This window comes from Phyllopteryx taeniolatus, chromosome 4 (assembly GCF_024500385.1).
Source record: "Phyllopteryx taeniolatus isolate TA_2022b chromosome 4, UOR_Ptae_1.2, whole genome shotgun sequence".
In the NCBI taxonomy this organism is placed as follows: domain Eukaryota; kingdom Metazoa; phylum Chordata; class Actinopteri; order Syngnathiformes; family Syngnathidae; genus Phyllopteryx; species Phyllopteryx taeniolatus.
In genome coordinates this window covers 12,242,793-12,263,967 of record NC_084505.1, presented here as the reverse complement: position 1 = coordinate 12,263,967, position 21,175 = coordinate 12,242,793, and the positions used below count along the sequence as shown (strand labels likewise).

Sequence of the window (21,175 nt, the reverse complement as noted above, 5' to 3'; positions counted from 1 at the left end):
TTAATTAATTAATTAATTTAATCTAATTTAACTAACTTCAACCCAAATGTGTTGGGCCCGTGACCCTAGTGAGGAGAAGTGGTAAAGAAAATGGATGGATGGATGGATTTTCAAATTGAAACAGAAGGTTAATTAAATAACTAAAAAGTTTAACATCTATGTGAATAAGTACTTTATATAGTTTGACTGAACAACTATTTGATATTATTTAGTTATCACAGCTATGCTAGAATGATTGTTTAAATAATTAAAATTTTAAATCTAATAATGATCATTTAAAGACAGAATTGGCTTCTTTGGGAAATAGTTCGATGGGCATGTCGCTTTGCCAAACAAGAATGTCATCAAAGAAAATTCCATGTTGCTGAAACTCCCAAAAATGTTTGTTCGGCATTACACAACTTTAACCTTGTGCACGTGGGCATGTTAAAAAATATATATTGACCCGCAGGCTTAGAAAATCAACATTGACTTAACTTTCTGTACCCAATTAAATAAAAGTAAATCCACTATACTGGATCAGAAAGTGTTCCTTGGATCTGTAGCTCTCAAATATATGCAAACTCACACAACAGCAGGCAATTTAGAGTCACCTAAGAGTAATGTCTTTGGGAGGTGGAAAGAATACCTGGAGAAAACCCACGCAAACTCCACACATACAGTGTATGTTCTAACCCAAATCATTAAACAAAACTCATGTGAAACTGTATCTAATTTTATATTTGCGAGTCATCAAGTCATACATACTTATATTTGTTTAATTGTGCATTGTTATAGACATTTGTGCATTCATTTATTATTTCCAAGAAAACAAAAGTCAGGCAAACGATGATTGATTATAAAATGTTTATCTTTTGTAGACATTTGCCAATCGCAGCAGTGTGTCAACTGCTGCTGGGAAATGATGTTGCGTTACTTATGTGGACCCTTTGGGAGGAGATTGGATGAGAGGAGTATAAAAGGGGAGCGTTGCATTGCTGGACTCTACATTGACAGCAGCTCAAGATCGAGGAGCCATGGGTGCAACTCCACTGTGGCTGCTGGCCTCCCTGGCCATTGCCTACTTGTCTTCTGTGGCTGATGGTACTCCATTGTAAGTAGACTTGTCACTCACCTTCTAACACTAACTGTGATCTGCTTGTACGATTTTACCTAGGTCCCAGATTATCGCTCTACTAGTCACTTTAAACTGCATACATTTCTTGAAGTCTCGGCACCCTTTGCACAACGGTCATTGCACCGGACTATTGCTCTATTAGTCATTCAAACTGCTCTCATTGCTAGAGAACTCTGCATCTCTTTGCACAATTGTAAAAAAAAAAAAAATTGTCCCAGCATTACCAGATTACTAGCAACCTTTTATTGCTCAGTGACTTTTTCTCAATGTCAAAATCTATCTATCTATCTATCTATCTATCTATCTATCTATCTATCTATCTATCTATCTATCTATCTATCTATCTATCTATCTATCTATCTATCTATCTATCTATCTATCTATCTATCTATCTATCTATCTATCTATCTATCTATCTATCTATCTATCTATCTACCAAATGACCTACCTAGTTACCTACCTAAATGACCTACCTAGTTACCTACCTTCATGACTATTAGGTATTTGTAATTGATTAATGACGTTTAAGAACTGTAAACTTTGGCTTAGCCCACTCGCATAATGATTAGCAGACCACTAGTTTGCAGTTCCACAAGTCAAGGTAATTTGTTCAAATTTGGCCAGAGAGTCATTCTTTGATTCATTGCATCAAACACGGTAAACAGTTCAGTGTTGAAATGTTGTACTTAGCAAATGTTGGATTTTAGTCCTTCCAATCAATAGTTGACTCATTGTTTGCAGAGTCCATGTGGGAGCGGGTTCGAGTGAGGTTCTCCTTAGATGCAACATGATGGAGTGTTCAGAACAGGGTCATGAGATGATCAAAATGATAAGAAAGGGAAGAAAAACGGGGAAGAAACACGCATTTGTCAACATTTATTAATAAAATTCTGCTGCAGAGTGAAAGGAATAAAACAGATCAGCAAATTCAGTAAATCTGTCCTTAGAAAACACATCACAAAGTATTATTGTATCGAATGAAAAACAAGATAAACATGTTCTTTCTAATATTTAGTGTGATTTGAGAATTATCTTTGTGAAAGCTGAATTTTGGATACTGCTTTGCTACTGCTACTACTATGTTGTGACCAAGAGTGTAGGTCTACATATCCTTAGCAACTAATGATTCTCCCTCTAATGTCTTGCAGAAAGTTGATGTCTGCCCCTAACCTGTTGCGAGTAGGAACAGCAGAAAACATTTTTGTGGAGTGTCAAGACTGCACTGGGGGTGACATGAAGGTGGACATCAGCGTGATGAACCATCCAACCAAAACCAAAAGGCTTGGGTTTGCATCAGTGACCCTTAATAGTGCTAACAACTTCCAGGGCTTTGGACAAATTACGGTAAAATAGAGATACTACGGGTGTATTTTTGATGTCTCTGAGTTCCTTAATACAGCATATCTTATCTTTGCTACATTGTGCTCCTCACACATTAGATACCGCCAACAGACTTCAGTACAGACCCCAACGTGAAGCAGTATGTGTACCTGCAAGCTCAATTCCCTGACCGATTGCTGGACAAGGTTGTGCTAGTGTCCTTCCAGTCTGGATACATCTTCATCCAGACAGACAAGAATCTCTACACCCCTGACAGCATGGGTGCGCAAAGCTCTTCGTTGAGGCGTCAAGTCATTAACAGCCATATGGCTCAAAACAGACGATTCATAGTGACTAAACGCTGTCTGGGTCTCTTTCAGTGAACTACAGGATGTTTGGAGTGACACCTAGCATGAAACCTGTCGAGAGAGATCACCAAAACCAAGCTGATGCCGCCGCCATAATCATTGAAATGATGGTTAGCATCTTTATCTCAAATGTTCACAGCAGCTGAACAGCCTCCCTCTACAGTTGTAACGTACCAATGGAAGACACAATCACATATTTTGAAAAATGATAATGCAGCGGGGCTGTTGGTAGCTAGTGAGTGACGTGAAATGGAATGGATAGAGGATAACGGAGTGGCTCGATCCATCCATTCTCCACACTGTTTTTCCTGTTCAGGGTCACCCGGTAGGTGCAGTGTACCTTATCTGATTGAGTGTGAAAGGCAGACCACACCCGGAATGGTTGCTGGACTGTTCGGCAATTACACACAGAATTCACATTTTCACACTTATACCGTCAGGCCGTTATCTTGACCTCTGGGGGTCCCAGGCATGACAGATCATGGAGGCTCTCCCCAAAACAAAAAAAGAAAAAAACCTTGACAATCAAAAAGTAAAGATATTTGAAATTAAACAATTGATGTATAAAATAACAAATAAGTGAACTACCAACACTGAAAGTGAAAAAAAAACAGCATTGTATAATTGGTTAGTTTGCTTTATGTTCATGCAAGTGTGTGCGCCTCTGTCACAAACACTCCACATTTGAGATCTGTATTAAATAAAATGAACAGCCATTTGCAGTAACAACTTCAGTGCTTCATGTTAACATAACAAGATATATAATGTTTTTCTATTCCAAACACATGAGTATGCATTTGGATAGAGCAAGCTGATAGAAGATTTGAGGTTGGTATCATTTGAAAAATTTAGGCGATATAGATTATGTATCAACTAGTTTATGAGCTGGTCTGCTGATTGAACCAATGTGAGCTAATAATGTGCAGTAAAATTTTATGATGCATAGTGGGATTGGGAAAAAGTGGCATCACTACTTTTCTCAAGTAACAGATACACATTCACACTTAGCACTAACATGGTCCTCTTTCTTTTCTTTTCTTTTTTTTTGCATGCTCTGCACGATAGGTTAACTGATCTTCATTTAAATTCACTCTGTTTTATTTCAACAAGCCAGATACGGGGGTCATTGCAGAGATTTACGAATTCCAACGTGTCATTGCAGTGTGTGGTTCTAGTTGTATTGTTGTATTGGACCAATAGCTGCAGTCTCTCGATTCCACCTACTGGCCTTCAACCAGCAGCAGCAAGTCAGGGCCCCTATGCCAGAGATTCCCAACAGTGACACGCTCTTGTTGCGTTGCCTAAAGCAGTGCCATTGCTTTGTCATTGAGATGGGCCAATGCCAGCCAGCTCTGGTGGCCTCCTTCAGCAAGGGGGCCCTAGGGAAATGCCTGGGTTACCTGCCCTGTTGTGGCACCTCTGCGTACAGTCAATCAATCTCACGCTTCACGAATAACCTATTTTGGAGTGGCTCAAATACATGATTAATAGGAAACTCGTGAGGCTGATAATAACGTTTGTTCAATGTTCTTTATCCTTAGACACCCGAAGACATCATTTTACCTCTTGAGTCAGTCTTTCTGAAGTCAGGGATCTACTCTGGAAGCTTTAAACTTGCTGAGATTGTGAGGTGAATTTTTTTAATTCTATTTTTCACTCATTTTGTGTTTTATTGAATACAAAAAATTGAGAAATGTCATATATTTTTGTCCTTATTTATAAATGCATGGCTAATCCTATTACCAAAAAAAACAACTCTCCTCACAGTATTTTTCACATGCAAATATGAAATTAAAGTGTATGACAGAGATCGTATTCATAAATTCATGCTCTTCCAGACATTTTGAAAAGCTTGTTTGAATTTGTGTGTGTAGTCCTGGACTGTGGAAAGTTGTTGCCAAGTTCCAAAGTCACCCGCAGCAGAGCTACGATGCACAGTTTGAGGTCAAAGAGTATGGTGAGGACACACTCCATTGTGAATTATTTCACAGAAAAGGTTGTCACTGTACTTTTTGTCTAATTTGGAATAATGAGTTATTTTCATTACTTTCAGTGCTCCCCAGTTTTGAAGTCAGAGTGATCCCTTTGGTGCCCTTCTTCTATAAGGATAGTCAAGAGTTCACTGTCGACATCAGAGCCACGTACGTGAACGTTCTGTTTGAAGGATTCAAAGAATGGATATGTTTTGGTGCAAAAAAAGAGAGTGTGTTATACATTCCTTGATCGTCAGTGTGGACTTCACTTTCTTCCTATGTGATTTAGGTATCTATTTGGTGAAGAGGTAGAAGGGACGGCTTTTGTGGTGTTTGGGTTTCTAAAGGATGGTAAGAAGAGCAGCTTTCCTGAATCTCTTCAGCGAGTGCCTGTAAGTACATACTACAGTAAAAGTAACTTTTACTGCATCCCATTTTACTAATACGGCATCTGGAAGACAATACACCATAATGTACGTAGATAGTATTCCGATTCATTTTCTTCCATAGAGAAAATCAATTAATCAACTGTTTATTTAAAACATTATTTTCTACGCATAATAATTATCTGCCAGAAAATACTAAGGATAACGACTTTTTCACCGATATACTTTATTCATCTTAAGTGTACCTTTTTGCAACAATTGCTTTAAAAATTAAACATGAAGTATTTTGTAACAGAAGGCAAAGAACGAGCAATAAAACAGAATAGTGGATGGAGCCTGAGACCCAACTAAACTTCTTCAAATAAAACTTACATAATACATAAAACAAGATAAAATAGATACAGCTTACAGGTTGAGGAATACAAATATGTCCACATGAACACAGTAGAACAACAAATGCAAACACAGTTTAAGTCATGCCAAGGTACTGATGTGCTCACTAACCTTGTGCAAATCATTTAAACTCAGTCAACAGCACCACTGCACGATAACAGTAGTTGACCAATGTTCATCTTTTTTTTCGAATCATGTTTTTTTGGGACTTTTAGATCGAGACAGGCAAAGGAATGGTCACACTCAAGAGAGCGCAGATCACACAAACCGTCCCAAACATTGATGATTTGGTGGGAAGCCACATATTTGTGTCTGTCAGCGTAATGACGTTGAGTGGTAAGAATGTGTTCAGAATGATTTTGTCATGCGAGAATCACACCAATTCAACCGCAATCAAGAGCAATTTGTTAAAAATATTGAGATGTAAAAGTATATTGTGTGTGTATTTTGCATTTACAGGGAGTGAAATGGTAGAGGCGGAGTTGAGAGGTATCCAGATTGTCACTTCTCCATACACCATCCAATTCATGAAGACGCCCAAATATTTCAAACCAGGAATGTCCTTTGATGTTACGGTAATGTGCATATACACTTACAATGAAACAAAAATATGCAAGAGAATTCAGAATAAGTGTGTTGCTTTCTAAAAAAAGAATATTGTCATTGTCATGGCACACCTCCCTATCTCCAACTTACAACAGTATTGCTACTCTATAACAGTGGTGAATTATCCTGGAAACCGCTCATGTTGTGTTACCTAGCATCAGTGCTTCTGTTTGGCACTGTGTGAAGTGACTGTACACTTAAACTATCAAACAATGTTAAGTTTAATACTAAATCGGACATTTGTGCAGCTGCTCAAAAAGTAAACTATACGTAACAAAACTAAGAATACACCTTAGTATTTATTCATGACAACTATTGACAACACAGCAATTACAGTGCCAATATAGCTTTCAATAGATTACAGCACCCAAAATGCATTCATTCATACAATAATTCAATTCGATCCAGTACAAGAGCCATATTTTAAAACATCTGACTTTAATAAGAAAATTAAACTCAGTTGTGTATTACAGAAAAATACAGTATTACAAGCAGTTGTAATCATGATGCAGTGCCACTCATATTGGTTTTCATTACATTTTGAGGTTGTGACTGATATTGTGACCTGCTGTACTGTTAAATGGTCATGTAATAGCATTATATAGTTCAACTTTTTAAAATTTATGCGGAATATTGTTTTTCTTCCAATAGCAAAGATATACAATTTGGCCTATGATGATAATATAGAATGAAAAATAGTTGCATGTTTGCTGACAAAGCAGTTGTTTGTGTTTTCTGTGGCAGCTTGAGGTTTTAAATCCTGATGAAACTCCAGCACAAGGTGTGCCTGTGGTGGTGAACCCAGGTGATGTGCACGGCTTCACCTCAGACAACGGCATTGCCAAACTCACTGTCAATACAGTTGCAAAGGACCCAAGCTTGGTGATCAATGTAAGTCTCTCCCCGGGTGCAGGTGAAGGTAACAGGGGAACTTGGAAAAACAGTGCATGCCATCTGTTCTTAATGGCCTCATGCCATGTGTTTTAAATCTCATGTAGTTTGTTTTGTTTGTTTTACTCTGTTGTTTAACTACAGGCATGGACCAAAGATCCTAAAATTCCCAAAGACAGGCAAGCAACTGCTACAATGCAAGCCCTCCCATATAATACCAAAAGCAAAAATTACATCCACATAGGTAATAGGACGCTATCATCATCCCAAGTACTACATTGCAGAAGGTATTTCAGTATGTCATCTTAAAAGTGTGCCTTTTGCAGGGGTGGACACAGCTGAGCTGGATTTGGGCGATAACCTGAAAATCAACCTTAACCTAAACAGGCCACCAACTCAAGATACTGACATCACATACTTGGTATGAGTTTTTATATACCAGGCTGTGTCTGTGTTTGATAGTTCTTTTTAAAGATGAACACTGACATTTGTCTCTCCAGGTCATTGCCAGAGGACAACTGGTGAAATATGGCCGTCACAGGACAATAGGCCAAGTTTTGATCTCCCTCATCATTCCCATCATCAAAGATATGCTGCCATCGTTCCGTATCGTAGCTTATTACCGCCCAAATAACGACGAAGTGGTGTCAGACTCTATTTGGGTGGACGTCAAGGACTCCTGCATGGGCACGGTAAAATGAGAGTAAAGCTATTAAAGAGGTCATCCAAACTCATGAAGTTGTAATTGGAGTATAAATGAGTGATTCAATGATTTGATGAGACAAAAACAAAGCTCTGTGTATCTCATTTATTTCCCTCATGTATTTAGCTTAAACTGGAATCAACAATACCAGCACCATCCTTTGAGCCTCGCAGGAGTTTTGGACTAAAGGTCACTGGAGACCCAGAAGCCACTGTGGGCCTGGTGGCAGTTGACAAAGGTGTTTTTGTTCTGAACAAGAAGTATCGTCTGACCCAGAAAAAGGCAACCATTTTTGACTTCTTTGTTTTGTGCACGTTAGGATCATTGCTGCCAGATGAGAAATACTTTTATACAAGTAACTGAAATTTGAGTATTTTTTAGGGAAATAATGCTTGGCACAACAATCACACAACTACTGTACAAAGTAGAAAATGGTCAAGTTTCTGATTTTAGTAGGTGATTTGTTGGGAAATTTTAAGGCTGTATATAATGTTATTGGTCATTGGTTAAAAGGTATGGGAAACTGTGGAGAAGGACGACACAGGCTGCACACCGGGTGGAGGCAAGGATGGAATGAGTGTATTCTACGATGCTGGACTGGTGTTTGAGACCAACGCTGCGCAAGGAACTCCTTACAGACAAGGTGACAGATTTTATTTCTTTTAACAGCTCTTATATTTTATCTTATTAGATAGTGCAGGGGTGGCACAGTGACCGACTGGTTAGCACATGTGCCTCACAGTACTGGGCAGCCGGGTTCAAACCCGGCCGGCCTCACCTGTGGTAATTGAAGACTTTGAAATTGTCCGTAGATGTGAATGTGAGCGCTAATGGTTGTTTGTCCATGTGTGCCCTGCAATTAGCTGGCAACCAGTTCAGGGTGTATCCCACCTCTCGCCCTGCAATGCTCTTGTCTGTGAGTGTAGCCGCAGTGACTTGTGCTACATTTCTTATACATTCCAGGGCAGCGGCTATGCGTTATGCTCTTTTTATGATAAGGCAAGCATTTTCAGTGGATGGGACACCTAAACACCCATCCCCCACCGCTCTTTTTTTGTGTACAGGTACGCCGATTGACGCCAATTCCAATATTTTACAGAATAAAATTCAGTTTCATTTATTTATAGTGCAACATTGAGCTGTAGTCAGAAATAGAGCCTGACATTTTTTGCGAATTCACACCAGGTCCCGTGGGTCCAGTAGGATTCCCGCAGGATGGGAGTGAATTTCACCATCAATCACGAGATTGGGTAGGAGCGGGAGTGAAGGTCATCGGGAGCGGGAACTATGAAAACAAAGTCACCGAGAATGGATGGGAGTGAAACCATCCATCCATTTTTCGTACCGCTTACCCTCACTCGGTTCGCGGGCATGCTGGAGCCTACCCCAGCTATCTTTGGGGCGAGAGGCAGTGTACAACCTGAACTGGTCGCCAGCCAATTGCAGGGCACATGTAAACAACCGTTTGCACTCACATTCACACCTACGGCAATTTAAAGTCTTCAATTAACCTACCATGCATGTTTTTGGGATGTGGAAACTGGAGTACCCGGAGAAAACCCATGCAGGCACGGGGAGAACATGCGAACTCCACACAAGCGAGGCCGGATTGGAACCTGGGTCCTCAGAACTGTGAGGCAGATGTGCTAACCAGTCGTCCACCGTGCCGCGGAGTGAAACCATGATGCAGTTACATTTATTTTATTTTTAATCTAATCGGATTTGGACATTTCCCCTCAGCATTGAGCTAAACGTTGCTCAATTAACACGTTTTTTTTGTGTGTGGGAGGGAATGGGAGCGATCTCTGTGGGAGTGGGAGGGAGCGGGAGTTAACATCCACTCCCATGTATGACCTATAGTCAGAAACAGCCAAATTAAGTCTCACAGCATGCAAGAAATTGAAAAAAGTGACCTCCTAGCTGCAAGGCAGAAACTGGTAAAACAAACAAACAAAACCTTTTCAGGATGCCCTTGACTCTTGAGGGGACTGTCTCGAGTTAAACTTGTCTCATTGACATTTGGATTTTATTTTATTTTTTTGACAAATGTTGAATATTGTCTCCCAGTTAATTGATTGATTGTAAATGCACAACAATTTATTTATAGAGCTCATCTGTATCTACGTCATTTTCATGACTTAAACTGTGCTACATTTCCAGAGCGGAAATGTCCATCACCCAGCAGGACGAAACGAGCTACAACTCTGTTACAGGTTACTACAACCTTAGGTATGGATATCTCTACACTCAGTTCTCGTCATTGTATGCCAAACAATTGAAAAAACATTGTCATTAAACATCATGTGATATTGACTGTGGCCTCTGTATTATTCATCATATCATCGTCATCATGTGTACATTTCCTTTGTTTTCAGCTAGTAAATATGAAGGGCAACAGAGGGATTGTTGTTTGGATGGCATGGGAGAAACTCCTCTTTCATACACTTGTGAAATACGGAGCGAGTACATTACTGATGGACCGGCGTGTGTCGAGGCCTTCCTGTATTGCTGCAAGGAGCTGGAAGGCCAGAGAGCTGATATGAAGCAAGACACCCTTCAAATAGCTCGGAGTAAGAGATGGACACATGTGATGCTAACCGTAGCTGACTGAAATCATTGTCTCTCATGACTCTTTTTGAATCTCTTTTTAAGGTGAGAAGAATGATCACATTTACATGGATAATATTGAAATTGTTACCCGCACCAATTTCCCTGAAAGCTGGCTTTGGTCTGATTTCAAATTGCCTGCTTGCCCTCGACAAACGCCTAACTGGTAAGGAAACTGGTCTATACTGTGTGAGTACACACTTACCACTTACTGTGCTAGGTACTATAGGTCGATACACAGGCACATCAATTGAGACACAATATAGGAGCTGTGTGTACATTTAGCATTGTATAACGCTAACCCCTATATATTATACAGTAGGTCCAAAATTACTCGTACCCTGACCATTTTACTTTTGTTTTGTTAAAGTGAGTTTTTAGGTGGTGAATGGGTATCTTCTGGCTGGAAATGACACAAAGTGGCAAAAGACTGAAATACCTTACTATTTACATTCAAATTACCCCAGAAGCTAAGAGATATGAATAAATGTCAAAATGTAATATATATATATATATATATACTATAAGCAGTCTCTCATAACGATGCAGGACAATTCTACATCTACATCTTCCTCCCTGTGCAAAATGATCCAATGTTTTCTTTGTTTCAGTGACACCACATCACATTTGAATTACGTTCCCATGCAAGACTCCATAACAACATGGCAGTTCCTGGGTATTAGCCTATCCAAAACACATGGTGAGGAGCCACTCACTTCAGTCTCTCCTTAAAGCCAAAAACCGGTTACAAAATGTCCTGCTGGCTCTGAATGCTCCTTCCCATTGAACCTTTTTTTAAATGTTTGCTATCTTGTAGGAATCTGTGTTAGTGAACCTTTAGAGGTGATCGTAAGGAAGGATTTCTTCATTGATCTCAAACTTCCTTATTCGGCTGTGCGTGGAGAGCAGATTGGAATCAAGGCAATTCTCCACAACTACAGCCCTGATGAAATCACAGTAAGTCTGTGTGTGTGTGTGTGTGTGTGTTTACTCTGCTGTTTTAGAAGACGAACCCATATACTAAATTATATATATTCAGTTCTCGGGTGCAATGTTTTCCACACTATAGCGAGTTCATCTCTCAAACCCCTTCTCCATCTTTGTGCTCAAGGTGCGTGTGGATCTCTTTGAGACGGCACATGTGTGCAGTGCAGCCTCCAAGCGCTCAAAGTACACCCAGGTGGTTGAAATGGGGGCCCAAACTACACTAGCTGTACCCTATATCATCATTCCCATGGAGAAAGGAAAGTTCGGTATCGAGGTCCAAGCAGCTGTGAGAGGTTCACATCGCGCTGATGGAATATTGAAGGAGCTGAATGTGGTGGTAAAAGCACATTTTTAAGAGTGGCTACTGAAATGTTCAGTCAAATAATTTCACTATTATTTGGTGCTTCAAGATACTTGTGAAAAAAGAAAGGGTTTTCTTATCAGGCACTTTAGAGTTTCTGTAAAGTTAAAAGCAATATGTCTTGTAAATTTTAACACACTATACTTTAATGAAAATCAACAATGGGAAGAAGACATACAGAAAGAAATAAATTTTTCTCACTAATCTAAACATATTAGAACACAAAAATATACTGTAAGTTTAAAATGTATATATTTGTTTTATTTTAAGCATTTCTTTGTCTGCTTTTGCTTTTCTAGCCTCAAGGCGTCCTGATTAAGTCTCCTCTGACAATAAACCTTGACCCTGCTAAAAAGGGAATAAGTGAGTTTCCACATTCAGCTACACTGTCAGAAAAAAGGAGCCGAATTTGTACATTTGAGGGTCCAATGTCTTGACACTGAGGTAGTACCCTCAAGGATACCCCTATTGTACCCCTTAAACAGGGTACATATCGGGACCCTAACTATATGGACCCTAAGGGTCCCAATATGTACCTTGTTCATATTGTACCCTAAGGGTACATATTTGTACCCTATGGGGACGGATTGTAAGGGACCCAATATGCACCCTGTTTAAGGTGTACAATAGGTGTACCCTTGCGGGTGCTGCCCCATTCACGAGCTATTGGACTTTCAAAGGTAAATATTTAGCACCTTTTTTTCTGACAGTGTATACTCTGTGGCAATAACATTGTAAATGTGTAATGTTTTAGTCATGTAAATGTGTAATGTTTTAGTCATTTTGCACTTAATCATGAGACAATTGGTAATTTGTGTGTGTACATTGTAGATGGTAAACAAGAGGTCATGATCAACAGTCAAATTCCCCAAAAAGATGTGGTGCCAGGCACAGAATCTGTCACACAGATCTCTGTGATAGGTGAGATATCATGGTTATATCTAGCCATCTATACTTTTATATATGGACAAAAACATGTGCTGACAACTGACGAAAATATGGAGTTGTACAACATGGTATGTGCTGATGTTTTTTTTTTAATTATTATTATTATTTTCACCTTGTGGATCTGCGTGCATACAGGTAGAGAACAAGTGAGTGTACTGGTGGAGAATGCCATTGCTGGCAAATCTATGGGTAGTCTGATCTATCAGCCTGGAGGTTGCGGAGAGCAGAACATGATCCACATGACCCTGCCTGTAATTGCAACCATATATTTGGACAAAACCAACCAGTGGGAATCTGTGGGCTTTCAGAAACGTAATGAAGCCCTGCAACACATAAAGACTGGTAGGCCCACATTACATTGTTTAAGGAGCAAGCATTACTGTAAACTTAAAATAAAAAAATTATAAATAAAATAACACTTTACACTGAGGATTTGTCAAACTGCAGAAGATGAAAGATAACTGGATGTCAAAGTGGTTAGAAAGTCTGTTTTGTGCACAGGCTACAAAAATCAGCTTGCTTACCGGAAGAAAGATGGTTCTTTTTCTGTGTGGACCAATCACGGCAGCAGCAGCTGGTGAGTCAAACAAACAAATAAAAAAACTATGTACCTGTACTTGTTTTTGACCCTAGTGAGGATAAGCTGCTGAGAGAAGGGATGGATGGCTTTTATTTGTGCAAATGCATAAAACTAAATTTATGTGCCATCGCCTCTTTCAGGCTGACAGCGTACGTTGCCAAAGTGTTCGCCATGTCCAACCAGGTGGTGGCAGTGCAAAAAGATGTGATCTGTGATGCTGTCAAGTTTCTTATTCTCCGTGCACAGCAACCCGACGGCATGTTTAGAGAAGTAGGCAGGGTGGCTCACGGCGAGATGATTGTAAGGGCAATCACTATTTTAATTTTTATTTTTATCTTATTTTTATATATTTTTTTGCTGTGTATTGAGCATTTTGCTAATGATTCTGATTATGACGTTGCTTTATCTATGTTTTGTGTGTGTGTGTGTGTGTGTGTGCACGCATGTGCGTGTAGGGTGACGTGCGTGGTGGAGACTCAGATGCCTCCATGACGGCCTTCAATCTCATTGCAATGCAGGAGTCAAGCGCACTTTGCTCGGCCACTGTTAATGTGAGTACACCCCCATTTACTTTCAAACATCTTTTACTGACTGGCCTCAGAAACTGAGTGCAAAACAGTGAGGGACATAAAAAAGCTGCATCAGTATTATTGATCAGGTCACCCCTTTTTTTTTTTTTTTTAAATCCCCATCTACTTTATGGACCACATGTAGGGAAACTGGAGATGTAATTGATGGTGCATCTTCATGTGCAAGTCTCTATCCCTTAGCAGTGTCATTTTTAGTGTTCCTGTTATTTGTGATACAGCACATACTGTACCTAGCTAAAACTACAGTATATTGTACATTGCTGTGCCTAGGTCAATGAAACTGATATTCCACCGTCATTCAGAAATGTTTCATCCACTGCATAGACACACAGCAGGCTCAATAATTCTAGCTAATGGTACTATTTCAAATCATTCAACTATTGGTAATGACCAGAAAGCAAACAACTGCATTAGGATCACGTATACTGTAAGTAGGTCTGCTGAATAAGGATGAATGAATTCATCTTTGTGTCAGTGATAAACAAAAGGGTTTTTACATCTTTATGAAATGTAAAAATATACTTTATATTAAATACTATATTGAACAAATCTCCATGCCTTATAATAATAATAATGCATTCCACATATTTAGTGCGTTTCTAGACACTCAAAGACACTTAACAATTCCCCACATTATTTTGTACATCACTCCTCAGTCACACCCTGGTGGCCACAACTGCCCTGGGGAAGTCTGACAGAACCGTGTCTGCCATTCTGCACCTACAAGCCTCTCCCACCACCACCAAACATTCCACCACAGTCATTTGTAGGCAAAGTAGGTCTTGTCGGTCTTATCTGTCACTTGGTTAGAGCACACTACAGGTTCTGCACAGACTCACCTATAATTCACTCAGACACCTTTTTGTATTATGATTTTCTAGTCTTACTCTTAACTCCAATATTGGTACCACCATGCTCCCCCTTCTTACATTCTCCTCTCCTTCTCTCCAGAGTTTGGAAGACAGCGAAGCCAAAGCTATCGCTTACCTGGAAAAGCGTCTGCCCAGCCTCGTCAACCCTTATGCTGTGGCCATAACATCATATGCTTTAGCTAATAAGAATAAGCTAAACAAGGAGATCCTCTTCAAGTTTGCTTCCCCAGGTGAATTCTAAAACACCATTCATTTTACTCTTTGGTATCCTATATTCACCAGTAAATAATATAGTATTTTTACCAAAGACAAAAAAAATAAAAACATTTAAAAAAATACAGGACAACAAACTGACACACTTCAGAAAAAAAGTGGATAAACTATAATGAAAACAATGGTTAATTATTGTAATGAATTTGTTTTATTGTATTTATATAATGATATATTATAAAATATTATATTCATTGAAAATAAAGTACTTTATAAATTGCATATCTCCTTTGTAGAGTTTAGCCACTGGCCTGTGCCTAAGGGACATATTTATACACTGGAGGCGACATCCTATGCTCTTCTGGCTTTGGTCAAGGTTGGGGTAAGTGAATTTGATTAATTTGGGCTACAAAAAAAATCGGGACATTTTCCTGAAGCAAACTGTTCGAGATTGACCCTGTCATCATGGATACATCAAAATCAATGTAAAAATTTACACTTCCAGATTGAGCAAATGTTTACCACATTGTGCTGTACTATCATGGATTGACAACCACTTTTGACAGTAGTTGATAGTTTATACATATGCATCCAGTTCAAACTTTTTCATTTAATCTGTTTATAAAGGCCTTTGAGGAAGCCAGACCTGTGGTGCGATGGTTCAACAAACAGAGGAAGGTGGGCGGAGGCTTTGGATCAACTCAGGTGAGAGAAGATTTTTCTGTCAATATTCATGTCATCTGGGATAAGCTTATTTTTCTTTCTGTCTAGGCTACAATCATGGTATATCAAGCTATATCAGAATACTGGACTAATGCCAAAGAGCCAGATTATGATCTGAAAGTGGACATTGATGTGCCGGGCAGAGCAAGACCTCTCAAATACAGCTTCAACAGGCAAAACCACCATGCCACAAGAACATCTGAAGTGAGAGTGCCTAATATCCCATTCATTGTCTATTCTTGCTACTGTCCCTTTTTGTTAATATATGAGCCTTTGTTTGCATTTTAACTCACAGATGAAGAGTATTAACCAGGATGTGAAAGTCACAGCTGAAGGTAGTGGTGAAGCAACATTTACAGTAAGTCAATTACTCATGCTCTGATCAGCTGTTGTTAACTACCTAAATACAGTTAAACAGTCGGTCCAAAATTACTCGTGCCCTGATCATTTTTGTTTTGTTTTTTAAAGTGAGTTTTATCTAAGAGATATGAATAATTGTCAAAACATATATATGTTATACAAAGGTAGGTTAATTGACAACTCTAAATTGCCCGTAGGTGTGAATGTGAGTGCGAATGGTTGTTTGTTTCTATGTGCCCTGCGATTGGCTGGCGACCAATTCAGGGTGTACCGCGCCTCTTGCCCGAAGATTTCTGGGATGGGCTCCAGCACGCCCGCGACCCTAGTGAGGATAAGCGGAACGGTAGATGAATGAATGAATGAATGAATGTTATACAAAGGCTCTGGCTATATATATATGTTATAAAAAGGCTATACATGTGTTATACAAAGGCTCCGTGTTGAAAAGATGCAGTTGGATAAAACAGCAGACGCGAGTTACCGACATTATTCAAAAAATAAAAATCCTTAAATGGAAATGGGCTGGCCACGTTGCCCGAAGAGCTGACAAAAGGTGGACCACAGAAACTATCAACTGGATACCACTGGACACAAAGCGGGCACGGCGAAGACCTAAAAGTAAATGGATAGATGAAATTATTAAACACACCAGAATACACTGGCAACAAATTGCAAACTGCCGTAGTACAGTGTAGTTGGAAACGGGAAGAAGAGGCCTACATCCTCCAGTGGATAGAAAATGGCTGATGATATATATATATATATATATATATATATATATATGAATCAAAATGAATCCATTCCATTTATTGTTAAGAGGAATTAGGCCACTGCGACTGGCTGGTGACCAGTTCAGGGTGTACCCCGCCCCTTGCCCAAAATCAGCTGGGATTGGCTCCAGCTCACCTGAAACTCCACTGAGGACATGTGGTATAGAAAATGGATGGATGAATGGAAGAATTGGGCCAATGTATGAATAAAGATATATTTGAGAATTGTGAATGCGCTTCCCTTTAATATCAGCTCAATCATATCATTTGCTGTTTTCAATCTGACAGATGGTGTCGCTGTATTATGCCCTGCCTTCCGAAAAAGAAAGTGACTGTCAGAACTTTAACTTGTCAGTGCAGCTTATTCCAGGTAATTGTAATACTTTTTCTTTTTTTTAAATACAGTATTTGATAATGTGCTCATCTGCCTGACTGTTTTTATTGCTTGCATGAAAAGATGAATCTGATGTATATTTCTAGAAAAAATTAACAAGGAAGAGAAGATCTACAAGCTCAAAATCGAGGTTATGTAAGTACAATAAGAAAAAGAAAACTAGCAACTGGAACGTTGCCAGTTTGCTCCTTGTCCCCTCCTCTCAGTCCCACTGAAAATGTAAAAAGTGAAATCGTATTCTGTTTCGGTTTATTATGGTAGGATTGAATTGAAAATAATGTGGTGTCTGAGCAGGTATAAGAACAAGGAGCATGATGCATCCATGTCAATCTTGGACATTGGCTTGTTGACTGGCTTCCGAGTTGACAACAAAGACCTGGGCTTGGTAGGAGCCTCACAGACAAACCTTACATTGTTAATATAGCTTAGGACAGTGGGTGATTTTGTGTTTCTATGTAGCTGTCCAAAGGACATGCCCCCACCATTTCAAAGTATGAGATGAACACAGCTTTGTCAGAGAAAGGCTCTCTCATCATCTACCTGGACAAAGTAAGACATGACTTCTTCACCTTGCCTCTAACGCTTATTTCCCTTTTGATCATCTTCTATCTAGAGTTGCCTCACTTTTGTTTCACATTACCTCCACAGGTCTCTCATAAGCGTCCTGAGGAAATCAGCTTTAGGATCATCCAGACCCTGGAAGTGGGCATCTTACAACCAGCTGCTGTGTCTGTCTATGAATATTATGATCGTGAGTCACAAAGACGCTTCTGCCTCAGACTGTGGTTCTCTGGTGCAGAGATACAGGATATATATTTTTATACATACAGGAACTGAAAAAAAATATATGGAGTTCTAACTTTCTACAAGGTTTTGGAGAGTGGGATTTGTGGCTATATTAATCCAGAGATCCAGATGAATTTGACAATTTGTGAGGTCAAGGTTCATCTCACATGTGTTTGATTGGACTGAGTTTCGGCTGTCAAGTTTTTCCACACCTAACTCAATCAAGCATGCCTGTGTGGACTGTGCTTTGTGCACTGGGAACAGAACATGACCTTTCCCAAACTGTGACCACAAAGTTGGAAGCATAGAATCATCCTAAATGTCTTGATAAGATAAAGAAGATTCAAGGGGAACTAATTTCCTTCATTCATTCATTTTCAATACCGCTTATCCTCACTAGGGTCGTGGGCGTGCTGGAGCGTCCCAGCTCTCTTCGGGCGAGAGGCGGCCTAGACCGTGAACTGGTCACCAGCCAATCGCAGGGCACATATAAACAACTAACCATTCACACTCACATTCACACCTACTCGCAATTTAGAGTCTTCAATTAACCTACCATGCATGTTTTTGGGATGTGGGAGGAACCCGGAGTGCCCGGAGAAAACCCACGCAGGCACGGGGAGAAAATGCAAACTCCACACAGGCGGGGCCGGCCGGGGATTGAACTGTGAGGCAGATGTGCTAACCAGTCATCTACCGTGCCGCCGTGGAACTAATTTGCCTAGTCAAATTTGGTTTAGTAATTGAATAGTAATTATTTTGTCCATACAAAGCCACTGTCTTACATCATATTTCACAGATAATCCGATAATAAATACTGTACATTTCTGTTAGATCAACAAAAACTACTTGTCTATTTGCAGAGAGGCATTGTGTGAAATTTTACCATCCAGAGAGGCGAGCTGGTCAGCTGCTGAAACTATGCACAAAGAATGAATGTACCTGTGCTGAAGGTAAGATAGATGGCAACTTCCAGTTCACTCAGACTGTATCAAGTGAATTCCATGAAAAATACACTTAGGGAAAAAAGCCTCCATGTCTGTATAGAGTCCTGTTTGATACTACATTCTGATAAAGTTGTTGAATGAAACATATTTTGAAGCCTTCTCCACAAGCCACACATGAGTCACAGTAAATAGCAACAGTGACTTGTTAAATATTTGTAGTCTCCAAGTATTCCTTAAATTACCACCAATATACAGTATGTACAGCATATTATATGTCACTAAGCAGGTGCAAGATCCTGCTGGACTGGATAAAAAGAAACCCTGAGTTCCAGCAGCACTAACACAACATTACATCCACTTAAACGTTCTATTTACCCACCCCAGAGAACTGCAGTCTTCAAAAGAAGGGTCAAATCAGCAATGATTTGCGCGCAGACAAGTCTTGTGAGAGTACCCCGACCAGCAAGATAGACTTTGGTAAGAGAATGTACAGTATATGGATTTCATTCTTTTTATACATAAGAGGATAATGTGTAACTTGTCTGTCCTCAGTGTACCGCGTACAACTGGAACAATTTCATGATAGTGTGTCAACTGACATCTATACAGCGAGGGTGATGCAAGTCATCAAAGAAGGTGGGATTGGATGTCGAGTAACCTAGGAAATATTCACATTTGCTTTCTTAGAGCTTGCTGGTGTTGGGCGAAATCCACGCATCTCTAAAACCATCACTTTTCGGGGGGAAAAAAAACAGCATTTTTTTTGAGCCATTAACATTGCATCAAAGAAAGCAAACCATTTTAAACACTCAAAATTGTTAACTAATTTCTAAAAATAACAGACCCATGTGTACAAACAATAGTACAGATTTGTGAAAAAAAAAAAAGTGAAATTGACCAAATTTTGACATAGGTGGTTTCGGACCAACATCAGCAATATTTTTCGGGGATTATTGACGCTCTCATTCTGATACTTCTTCCGTAAACATATTTTCTTTCTTCTCCCCTGTTGCCATTACAGGAAATAAAGATATGGGTGCCCAAGGCAAACTGCGTACATTCCTCAGTTATCCACACTGCAGGGATGCTTTAGAACTGGACATAGGCAGATCCTACTTAATCATGGGCTCATCGAAAGATATCCACAGAGATGACGAGAAACAAACGTGAGTCTTCGGATGTGTATGTGTGCGCGAGACCTAGGTCGATTGTGTTTTTTTGCATCAAGGCTGGTTTTGTATGGTGTTAGTACTGTACTTGAAACATGACTTTGTTTTCACCCTCTTCTTCTCAGGTTCCACTATATACTTGGGGAGAAAACCTGGATCGAATACTGGCCTACACCCGCGCAGTGTCAAACCCCAGAGCACAGACCTACTTGCTTAGGCATGGAACTCCTGATAAGGAAATATGAAGGATTTGCATGTGAGCAATAATCAAAGTCAAGCAGCACATACTTGTACAATGAAAACATGTTTTCAATATTCTCGTTATGTAAAACTCCTCCTTTCATGTCATAAAAAGTTTCAAAGGGGTTATTAAAATAAAATGGCTACTAATCTCACTGCCTATGTTTTCCTTTTAAATAATGAATTAAAATCAGAAAGTCAGTTTGGTCAGTGGAGAATGACGTCTAAGCTCAGAAGATGATTTTAAAACTAAACATACAATATGATAAAAATACAGTCATTGATTGATCACTCACACCGATGTCTACAAGTGTTACCAATAATTCTCTTTTTTTGCATGGTATGGATGAACTGAGTTTGCTAGTCTGACATATTCACAGTAACTCTATATACAACACATTGTTTCTGAATGGGGAGGGCAGTATAGAATATTTTACCACGATGTCACACCGTCTTCCAGGTGGCAAACGCCAAAGCTTCTCCGATGGCGCCACAAGTAAACAAACCCTTCTCTGTGATTTGACCAAGGCAGAGCGATTGCGAAAAAATAGTAAATGGCTTGAAATGTTCTTCTTGCGGGGTGGTACAGGAAATCTTCTCTAATGCCGTAGTTTGAATGTGTTACGTGTCAGTCGAAAGGAAGATACTCCTTGAACTAAACTGCTTGGAAGGCCAGCTGTAATTTACCTACCATGCATGTTTTTGGGATGTTGGAGGAAACCGTAGTGCCTGGAGAAAACCCACGCAGGCACGGGGAGAACATGCAAACTCCACACAGGCGGGGCCAGGGATTTATCCCCGGTACTCAGAACTGTGAAGCAGATGCTCTAACCAGTCGGCCACCGTGCTCCTAGGGATTAGCTAATTAAATTCT

General features: G+C 39.7%; 1 protein-coding gene across 2 annotated transcripts; it reads left to right on the top strand.

Annotated features, from left to right (window-relative positions):
- The first annotated feature begins 943 nt into the window (after positions 1-943).
- LOC133476313 (complement C3-like) lies at positions 944-20,456 on the top strand. 2 transcript variants are annotated; one of them, XM_061769519.1, is made up of 43 exons: positions 944-1,093; positions 2,266-2,461; positions 2,557-2,719; positions 2,818-2,915; positions 4,347-4,435; positions 4,680-4,762; positions 4,859-4,946; positions 5,068-5,170; positions 5,773-5,893; positions 6,017-6,132; positions 6,908-7,054; positions 7,199-7,298; positions 7,381-7,475; positions 7,555-7,746; positions 7,884-8,039; positions 8,271-8,400; positions 9,918-9,986; positions 10,133-10,327; positions 10,410-10,530; positions 10,976-11,064; positions 11,182-11,321; positions 11,476-11,688; positions 12,012-12,075; positions 12,544-12,633; positions 12,796-13,002; positions 13,162-13,237; positions 13,381-13,540; positions 13,696-13,791; positions 14,782-14,932; positions 15,209-15,294; positions 15,540-15,617; positions 15,684-15,839; positions 15,931-15,993; positions 17,054-17,135; positions 17,246-17,294; positions 17,454-17,544; positions 17,619-17,708; positions 17,808-17,910; positions 18,809-18,898; positions 19,277-19,369; positions 19,445-19,528; positions 19,914-20,058; positions 20,187-20,456. In XM_061769519.1, exons 1-43 carry the CDS (start codon positions 1,017-1,019, stop codon positions 20,326-20,328), a joined length of 4,977 nt encoding a protein of 1,658 aa, XP_061625503.1. In that variant the 5' UTR covers positions 944-1,016; the 3' UTR covers positions 20,329-20,456. The 2 variants fall into 2 exon arrangements, with proteins under 2 accessions (XP_061625503.1, XP_061625502.1); XM_061769518.1 differs by having other exon boundaries at positions 17,619-17,910.
- The last annotated feature ends 719 nt before the right edge of the window (positions 20,457-21,175 follow it).